Here is a 10663-nt window from a genome sequence, read left to right as displayed (position 1 = left end):
TCGTCCGGTGGTGGTTGGACCTCTGGTTCGTCCATATATGGCTGGATTATTCCATCAATATCGCATTCAAATCTGCCCTCCCCGAATTCTTCATCGTCTAATCCTGATTCGGACAGGCCTCATCCTCAGATTCGAAATCAAATTCGCTGAAATCCGACGAGCTCGAGCTACTACATATACTACCGGTATCCATTTTGCCAGTGAGACAGTCATGGCGGTGCGCTTGGGACTCCCTTTGCTGACGTCATACACAAATGAGCCTCGTTTGCGTGTCCGAGACAATTGGCTCTATGTTTTCGGAAAGCCGTCGGAATGGTCTACAAAATTCAATTTTTTTACAGTTATTAGGTTGACTAATCTCCATCCGACGGCATGAACTTATTATTTGTTATAAAAAGAACCAGAAACGACGATTATATGATATTCAACAAAAGACGAGGTTTTTGCTCTTTAAAGACCAGTAGCTGATGCACAGAAGCCCGTTCAGCTGCTCAATTCACTGCAAATGATGGGAGCGCTCTGCTTAATGTTTGACATCCCGACTGCCCTGCACCTATTTTACACTGATGCGTTACCATGTTAACATTTTTATTGCCCAATGACGAAAGGCAAAAACAACAGACAATGATTTTGCTGGTGTTTATGTGCATGTGTCTTTCTGTCTGTTAGCAAAATATCTCATGAACCACTACACAGCTTTTAATGTAATGTTTAGGAGATGATTATTGGATGTATTTTTTAAAACTGATTTACATTTGGAGCCATCCTAAATTAAGATAACCATCACAACTAATCAACCTTAGCCAACACAAAAGTGGCTAAAACTTAGTCTAATTTACAGACATTGAGCTAAAATCTGGTATGGTAGTAGCTGAGACTAATTCACAACACATACTCCGAGCATAATGACATCTTGTGAGTACTTGCAATAACGCATTAGATCGCACATCAAATCATTTTCAAGGTTTGACCAAAATGGTTATACTGTCGTTATTTTTCACAATTAGATGATCTTAGTATAAAACTTAAAGGGTGGTGGGCAATATGTATTCCTTGAAGACGTAGTAGGCCTTTAATTGTATATGTATTTGTTAGGAAAGTGTTAATAGTGCTTCCTCCACTCAAACAAATGATCTGATCTCATCTTTTGCTTTCAAAAGAATAAATGGGGCTTGAATCTGGTCTGGTAAATTAGATTGACTGGACTTCCTGACAGCCTTAAGTGATGGCTGCTACGCTGCATTGATTAAACTCCCTCCACTTGTGCTAAATTACTTGAAATAATTACATAACTTGCTTTGAGTTCCTTCTTTAGGCAATATTTCATTCCAATAAAAGTGAGTCACTGCTTTGATAGAAAATTTAGAAACCCGTTTAATAGACTGTGAAGTCATTGACATAGACTCCAAAACACACTGCAGGGATCCAATCTCCTGGTCTGTTCTGAATGGTTATTTCTCCTCAGCTACACTCCTAAACTGAAGTGCAAACCATTTCAGAGAGGAGGTGACACCTGTTGTTTATGTTAAAAGCTGAGGAGGAGACATTTTCATTTCCTATTGATCCTCCTCCTCACAGCAGAGGGAATCTATTCTCCAAATGTGTCCTGTTAACAGTCATTCTTCTACCATCTGTTCCCACTGGGGTGCATTTTACAGCACGTCTTGATATTTCTGAGCTGGATTTAGATCATTCTGCACCATGCAGGGATCAAGTTCACAGCAATGGTGCTTGTGTTTTCACACCAACTGGAAACACATTCACTAAGTTTGTGGACTCTGAAATATCACACACCAGCAGTGTGGACATGTAAAACAAAAAGAAATTGAAGGCCTAGCATTCCTTGAAAGAATGCATATCACCCACCACCTTTTATGTCAGAGCTTTAGACTAAAATCATCTTATGCTGAGAAGGTACAGAGCTTTAGCCATTTTGGTCAGACCTTACAAGGGCTTGTTTTAGCACTCAGAAAATGAGCAGCTACCACACCAGATTTTGATTCAATATCAGTAAAGTTTCTTCTGTAGCCAAGGATCAGACTGCCAAGGTCACCACAACCACCCACCACCCATCACACATTGTACCCGACCCCTTTGGCCCCTCCCATAGGTGGTGAGCCCATGGGAAGGGGGACCCATGTCTGGGTCCTGGCCAAATGGGCTCCATGGCCAACGTGCCCCACCTCCAGGCCTGGCTCCAGAGTGGGGCCCCGGTGACCCAGTCGGTCCTCGTGTTGCGGGGGGCGGGGCCGCGGCGCGCGCACAGGGGGGTGGAGGCTATCGAAACTTGGCGCAAGTTGTGTAAACAATGAAAACAATATGGACAACTTTGGACCTGTGTTGTTGCCGTTTTTAAACTTCTGGGGATGCTCCTGAGACTTCAGGAAGAGGTGCAGTGGAAGAAATGCTCTGGATGCCGCAATTTTTGAGCAGAGTAGGACAGCTGTTATCCGCCGGAGATTTCAGGCTTTACAGCACCTTCAGCTGGGTGGTTGCAGGGTAAGCTAACACTGTTGTTTATATTCTGACCGTTCACTCTTTATGCTTGCATCTGGCCACACCCACGACCAATGAGTGAACAGGAGCTAAGCTTGCGTCACCCACAAAAGCAGGGCCGGCCCGGCTGGCCCTATTCCAAAGCAGAGACCAAAAAAAGCAGGAACCGGCCTCAAAAAAATTCAGGTGGAAACGTGTGCAAAGCAAGCCAAGTAGAGTGGAGCCAGGACCTTTAGAGCCAGTGGAAAAGGGGCATATGTTTCTCGGCTGGTCTGGGAAAGCCTTGGGATTCTCCCGAAAGAGCTGGCCTAAGTGGCTGGGGAGAGGGAAGTCTGGGACTCTCTGCTTAGGCTGTTGCCCTGGCGACCCTACCCCGGATAAGCAGAAGAAGATGGATGGATCTGTAACACTGGCTGAGGTATAGCCCTTTTTGTGGTTGATAAGGTCACTTAGCTATGGAGGCCATCTCAAATTGGGTTGACTCTAAACATTATTAAGTTGTAGATGTACATGCAATGATTACTTTCTGCAAGTTTCATGAGATATTTTGCTAACAGACAGACAAAACAAACACATAGACCGCCATGGCAATAATGAAAAGTTTGTAAAGTTCATACTGTCTGACTGGTACAAGAATATAAAAAGGTGAACAAAATAAAGTGAAACGCTCACAAGCTCAAACACACCAGCCCAAAAGACAGGCTGACTGCATGTCCCAGTAACGAGACTGGGAAAATATATGCAAAATGTCAAGAAGGTGTTATGCCTTAAAAGCAAATGGAAACTGAATAAAAAAAAATACAAAAGAAAGACCAAGAGACACTGAGGGCTTTAAAAATTAGTGAAGGTAAAGAGTCAGTAACAAACAAAGATCGACACACACATGGGCAAAAACATGACCACTCTCACCTTCAGTGACAGGCAGTAAACATGTTGGGTTCTGCTCTGTGTCAGATTAAGCACTGTTGCTTTTAACTACTTTTTACAAAAGCTCAAACTTCTTTGAGATGTATAACTTTGAAGGAGCACTCAGAGCCACTCAGGTGGTTTTGACTGACTGAGAACTTTGTTCAAGGAAATCGACCAACAGCTGTTTGCATCCGTTCTCAAAAAAGCAGAGCCTTTAAGCTTCAGCTGAACTTTGGTTTCTAAGTAATTCTGTTATTTTAGAAAACATGGCATCAGAACTAAGAGTCAGAGGTCAGATTGTTCTCAGAAAGAGTCGTTTCTCAGCATTAAAAATTATTTCATTTTGAGAACAGCTCCAAGCCTAAATATTCCGTGACACAGAATGAGCTGGAGAACCATGTGGATTAGTTAGCAGCTTTTTAACGCTTATTTGCATGTTGTGCAACACTGCTTTATAGTCAGGATCTCTGCTTTCATTTAGCTGCAATCTTTAGAAAAAAGTGTCTTACATAATGCAGGTGTAGGGTAGAGAAAATAAAATAAATCAAACCAGAGAAATCAAACTAGAGAAATTCAAGGAGGATTTAATATTTTAGCTCATACACTTGCAGTCAGAAATTTACATCCACTCACATCATCATGGGTATGAATGTCATCAACTTCAGCTGGTAATAATTTATCTGAGTGGTTAATTTTTGGAATGATTATACAACATACACCTTTTGTGTTTTTCTTTTCTTTTTAAGAATTGGGTGCACAAGTTTGAATTTGTTGTGGATTTTTTCTAATCTGCATAGGGTCAAAATTATATGTACAAATAAATCAATAAATGCACAAATGGGTTTGAAAGAAAACATACCTGCCCACTAATTTTAGGTAAATGTCCCTTGACAAGTTGCAACTCAACCACAGGCTTTTTGTATCCATCAACAAGATTCTGGTATAATTCTGGATGATATTTGACCATTCTTCTTAGTAGAAGTGGTAAAGTTTATTTAAGATGGTTGGTTTCCTGAAACAGATCCAGCTTTTAAGTGTAGTCCAGGTTGATGTCAGGGCTTCCATCCATCCATTTTCTTCCACTTATCTGGGGTCAGTTCGCGGGGGCAGCAGCCTAAGCAGAGAGGCCCAGATTTCCCTCTCCCCAGCCACTGGGCCAGCCGAGAAACATAGCCAAACAAGACGGGACAATAATACATGGATTTCCTGTATGTAAATGTTAAGGATGCAAACAGAAAAACAACTGCCCTCCCCCATTTGGATGTTCAGACCACATCCTAGTGCTTTTAACATCTTAGAATGTTCCTGCTGTTCGAGAGTTGCCAGTTTCCACAAAATGTGTGAGAAGGTGGAGTAAGGAAGCCAGCTAGGCTCTGCTGGACTGCTTTGACACCACTGACTGGGATGTACTCTGCCTGCAGCTTGGGGATGACATCAATGCCATAACCGACTGCATAATTGACTCTATTAACTGAGGACACCACCATCCAAACCAGACTGTTCACTGCTTCCTCAGTAAGAACCCATGGATCACCAGTGACCTGAAGGTCCTGCTGAATGAGAACAAAGGGGCTGATCTGGCTGGTCCTGATCCATCTTGGACCACTGGTGAGAACTGCTCTGGATCCTCTCCAGTTTGCCAACCAACCCCATGTGGGGGTGGATGATATTTTCATCTATCTGCTGCAGTGTGCTCACTCACACCTGGAGTGAGAACACTTTAGCTCCATTCAGCCTTCTTTACTGAGTGTGAAGCTGCTCAGGATGGGTGTCAGTGTGTCAACTGTATCCTGGGTTGCTTATTATCTGTCAGACATGCCTCAGTTTGTTCGTCTGGGGAGGACCCTCTCTGATGGCATGATCAGTAACATAATAGCGCCACAGGGGATGGTCCTGTCTCCATTCCAGTTCACTCTGTACACCTCAGACTTTCAGTACAACTCTTTAGAAGTATTTTGATACCTCTGCGGTGGTGGACAGGAGCTGGAGTACAGGGAACTAGTGGACAACTTTGTCAAGTGGTCTCACAGAAATCATCTGCTGCTGAACATGGACAAGAGAAAGGAAATCCCACAACTAGGGCCATCAACATCTTGGAGAGGAAATTGCAGGTTGTTGACAGATACAAATATTTGGGAGTACATCTGAACAGCAGGCTGGACTGGAGCACCACCACTGATGCTGTGCACAGAACAGGATAAGCAGACTTTTTTGAGGAAGCCCAGATCCTTCAACATATGCAATAAGATGGTGGAGTTTGTTTTTTTTAATCAGTCTGTGGTAGCAGGTGCCATCTACTGTGCCGAGGTCTGCTGGAGGAGGAGCATCAGTGTCAGGGATGCCAGCAGGCTTAATGAACTTATTAAAAAAGCTGGAAAAATCATTGGCCAGAACTTAGAGACATTTGAGTCAGTGAGGGACATGAGGTCACTGAACAAACTGCCCTCCTTCATCACACCTTATAAAGGCAGCAAAGCCCTTTTTCAAACAGACTCATTCAGCTCTGCCACAGCAGAAATGTCACAAGAAATCATTCCTGATATTTGCAATTTCACTTTATAACAGCTCATCTCTGTCTAAACAGATGAACACCAGTAAATTTACACCTGCACACTAATGTAAAAATGTTATTATGTACAGTATACTCTATTATCAATACACAGTATTACTTTAAATATACAAATATTTTGTTTACCCTGCCATCACTGCAGTATGTTCTGTCTTAATTTGCATTAAAATTACTTTTGTTTTGTTCTTAAAATATGAGAGTGGTACTAATTTCCCCTCATGAAATCAATAAAATATCTTTCTATTCTATTTTTACAATTGTGCACCTTAAAGATTGTAAAAAATCTGTTTTTGGTCTTAACATGCTCTTTGAAGCCCTAAAATACATACTTCAAGTTTATTTACCATACCTGCAACTAAATGAAAATATTAAATATTTTTAATTCTACCTGTCTTCAACAGAAATTTGCCTATCATTCTGTACTTACCAATTTTTGGTAACAGACTAACTTCGCAATCCCTGTGGAGGAATGAAAGCGACAAAAATAAAAGCAGAAATATATATATTTTGCTTTTGCCTTTTCCTTACACATGCATTTTCGTCAAGTAATGTTTATATTTTGCTTTTGCTTACACATTTCCTCCTCTTTAGTCACCGTGTGTATTTCTGCCTCAGTATGCAAATGAGGAGGCTGTCTTCTTGGTCCAGCTCCTTTCCTATTGGTCAATAACCAGGAAGGAGCAGGATCCATGTGCAGATCGATTGTTCATGCCTGCGCTTTTTTGCCTTTACCCTAAAATTCGACCACTTTTTCTCCACCTCTTGTATTTGTGTGCACAGCTTGCAAAATTGAATTCTTGTCCATGCAGAGTATTTTATTGTCCACCTCCGCCCACATTGTACCCACCTCGGCTAGCCACCTTTACTCTGCTGAAGTACATTTTCGACATGCAGAAGGACAGATCTGGACCAATTTTTAAAAATTATTTATCATTGGTGGGGTTCTTAGACCTGGATATGTTTATGTCATAAGAACGCTCCCATGCAGATGTAAAAATCCAGCTCTAGTAGTCTTGGGATGGGTTGGAGACGCCCACAACAAGATTCCAATGGATTTGAGATTGGTTGAAAATGTCTGCAAAGAGTCTGACCATTTTCAGAGCAAATCTTTTGTGGAAATTTTATAAACATGTCAAAACTCAAGTGACAGGACTGCACACCTCTGCAACTTACACAAGAAAAATGAGTACCCCAAACATACTAAGATATTCTGGAGACTCCCTCATGAAGGCCGTTTGCCACATACTTGCAGCACAGTGAGATACCACTTTTACAAACAACTCTTTCTATGCAAATCCACTTTACTAACTAAAACTGCAACTGCACCACATTTGCCTAAAACCTTTTTCAAACAATAGAAAGTTTTCCAGTTTGTTGGTAGCTTTGCCCTAAATTTCCTAAACAGACTACCTAAAAATGTCTCGACTCATTAGTATCCTTCTGGCTCTGGTTTAAAACTTCTGACTCAAAGAAGGATAGCAGAAATTAACAAAATAGAGGTTAACTCTGTTAAAACCAACGCAATCAATCTTCAATGGGACAAAAAAAAACAACTTCTTTTGAAATAATAAAAGGAATCAGCAAAGACTATCTTCTGGGTTTAAATCTAGGCTTTCTTGGCACATTGTTCTTCCACCTAGTGCATTAATGTCCCTATATGTAAACATCTGACCTCAATTGTTTCTAAAACCTTATTACAAAAGCTTGGAACTCCACACTTTTCTTGAATTGAAAAAGCTCCTTGGAAAGGAAGTGGAACATCTTCAGCTACAGAAACAAAGTCCAGTTGCCTTGTTTTAGAAACTCTTAGGAATTGCCATGTCCTGGATGACTGAGAATCTGCGCAAACACTTAGAGGGGAGCAACATGATTGTAAAGAATAGGCAAAAACTCAGTAAGGGTAGCGCATAAATAACTGGTTTAACCTCCAACTGTGTGACAGAGAAAACGGGGACAGACATCAGCAGATTTTTCCACAGCATACAAAGATGATGACACATTAGTGGCATACTGAGATGTTAACAAAAACAGACACATACTCACCAAGCCTGAGGTTTCCTCTTGAGCAGGCCCTGTCTCCTCCACTGAGAGTGGGGGCTGAGGTGGTAGGTCAGCTGACGACAAACCTTCTCCATCGCCCCAAGAGAGTCTCCCTCCTGTGGAACACAAACAGATGGAAACACAACAGGCTCAAACACAGTCTGAAACAATGAGCTGTGGACAAATTGCTGCGTCAGAACTGGAGGTCTGCAGCTGTACTGTTAGGAGACAAAAACTGATTGTAGAAATATTTATAGAAAAAACATTTGCTTTTTCCCATCCATCTTGTGCTGTAATTCTGAGTTGGTTAGTTGGATAACCATAGCGATCATCACACCTACTCAGAAGTCACATGTCATCAGTGGATTTGACTGAGAGTCTAAAAAAAATACTGTGAGGAATAAAAAGAAAGCTAAAACCAGCAGATGAGAAGCAACTAAAGATAGTATTTATTGTTATAGATGTTTACTAATGTTAAAAACAAATGCAAAGATATATTCATTTATCTCTACTCCTTAGTCTACATTCCCCAAGATTCAGTTAAAACAGTTTCTCCATAAGATTCTTTTTCTGAACAGCCAATGGCCAAAAATGATAAATCCTAATAAAACTAGCTTTCTTTGAAGGCATGCATATTGCCCACCACCTTGCATGCCAGAGTTTTAGACATCGATTATCTTATATAGAGAAATGACAAAGTTGCAGCCATTTTGGTCAAACCTTTAAAATAATATTGTGTGCGGTCTCATGTGATATTGCAAGATGTCACCCTTAGAGTTTTTGTTGTGAATAGCTTTCAGCTACTACCACACAAAGTTTTAGCCCAATATATGTAAAACTGACTGAATAAGAGACAATTTTGTGTTGGTGAATTAGTTGTGGCGGCCATCTGGATTTGAGTTGACTCCAAAAGTTAATCAGTTGTGGATGTTTATCCAGTGATGGTTTCCTGAAAGATGCAATAAAGTTCATCCAGAGGTTCATAAAGTATTTTTCTGACATACAGATGCATGAACACAAACCCAGACACATGTGCACACACATTTCTGCTTGCCTTTTGGCAGTGGGTTATAAAAATGTTGTGGAAGGAAACAGCACAGAAATGCATTTTCTGTTTTTGTGAATCCTCTGAATAATTTCTACATAACAGCAGATAATTACTGTTTCCACACACTGCCTGATGGGACAGGACTAGAGCGGATCAGAAGGCAGAATTAACGGACATGATGACTGCCTCAGGTAAGAGGTCCAGAGAAGCCCAGCTCCACTACTTAAGACTCTTAAGTACCTCAGTTATTTTACTGAAGTGAAACATCTGGCAGCTACTCCTGCTTACTTTGGCTGAAAATGGATATTAATTATGTTGCCTGTATCTGCTGAGGGATAAAAAGCCACCAGGGAAACATTATGTGAGAGGGGCTTTATGATTAAAAAACAAGGTTTTCCATACATTAAACACTGAACATTAAAGTATTGCACTGTGTGTAAAGAAATGTGTACATATTTAGTATATAAAGCATATTTTTTTTTGAAAACAAGTTTTTGTCTAAAGAAATATTCCTGTTCACCTTTTATTTTATCACAAATTTTTATACCTGAATTTGGATATCTGCCCATACTAATTAAATATCTTTACAATTTTTTTTTAAATTATAATAATATTTTAATAAAGTCTGTTATACTATATTATATTATTTGCCCGCTGCCAAAGACAAAAGATGATAATGCTTTTGTCTGTGTGTGTTCATTGTCTGTCTGTTTGCAAAATAACTCATGAACCACTGGACAAATGTTAACGAAACTCTCAGAAAGTATCAATGGATAAACATCTTTAATTGATTTACCGTCAGAGTCAAGCCAATCCAAGATGCCAGACACAGATAAGCAGCATTAGCAAACTCAAAAATGGCCAAAGCTCAGTCAGTCTTACAGATACATACAGACCTAAGAGTTGGTGTGGTAGCAGCTGAAAATCATTCAAAACATAACTATTAGCAACTAGGCTAGTGGTTATTTGGTAACAAACACTTAAAGTCTGTGAGACTGCAACAAAAAGTTGCCCGTTTTCTCACAATATTGTCGTGTTTTGGCTTCCGGTGTGATGGAGGCGTGTCGGTAAGTGAAGATACACGACAAGAAAAAAGCGGGTCTCTTGCATTAAACTTTACTCTTCCAGTAACAGATGAGTTACAATGGCAACTAAGTTGTTCAAACTTACAACCGGTGTTGTTTCCAGCCTCTAGCTCTGGCACAGACAGCATTTAGCAATGTCCAGGCAGTGAGCAGCGAGAGCCGTAACTAACAACAACAGAACACCTTTTTAATCTCGCGATACTAGCCTCGTCTCCAGAGCTGTGTTGCATTTACTAACCTAACTTAGGCTCGGAAAACTGAAATAAAAGATACAAAACCAACTTATAATCTAATAAAGTTTAACCTTCTTTACAATATTAAGTCAAGTTTAAGTCATCAACTCTTCCAAGAGACTCACTTGCATACTATCTTTAGTCTTTGAGCTTTTAATTTCCAGCTGCATATATGAAAACAAGTTCATTCTAAGTTTTATTGTCTTTTTAGGGGACAATTGTTTTTGATGAATTAGGCTGAAAGCAAATCAGCCAGGTCAACAGATTTTTCCAAATTTATTAC

The 10663-nt window shown here is 40.3% G+C and overlaps 1 protein-coding gene across 1 annotated transcript in view; it reads right to left on the bottom strand.

Annotated features, from left to right (window-relative positions):
- lrrc75a (leucine rich repeat containing 75A) overlaps positions 1–10663 on the bottom strand; it is a 122526-nt gene that overhangs the window by 32797 nt on the left and 79066 nt on the right. Inside the window, exon 3 of the mRNA XM_017434169.3 lies at positions 8018–8130. Within this exon, the coding sequence (XP_017289658.1) occupies positions 8018–8130 (113 nt within the window). The remainder of the gene's footprint in view (positions 1–8017; positions 8131–10663) is intronic.

The sequence above is a fragment of the Kryptolebias marmoratus genome, linkage group LG2, assembly GCF_001649575.2.
Source record: "Kryptolebias marmoratus isolate JLee-2015 linkage group LG2, ASM164957v2, whole genome shotgun sequence".
Taxonomy (NCBI): Eukaryota; Metazoa; Chordata; class Actinopteri; order Cyprinodontiformes; family Rivulidae; genus Kryptolebias; species Kryptolebias marmoratus.
This window is presented reverse-complemented; position numbering and strand designations above follow the sequence as displayed.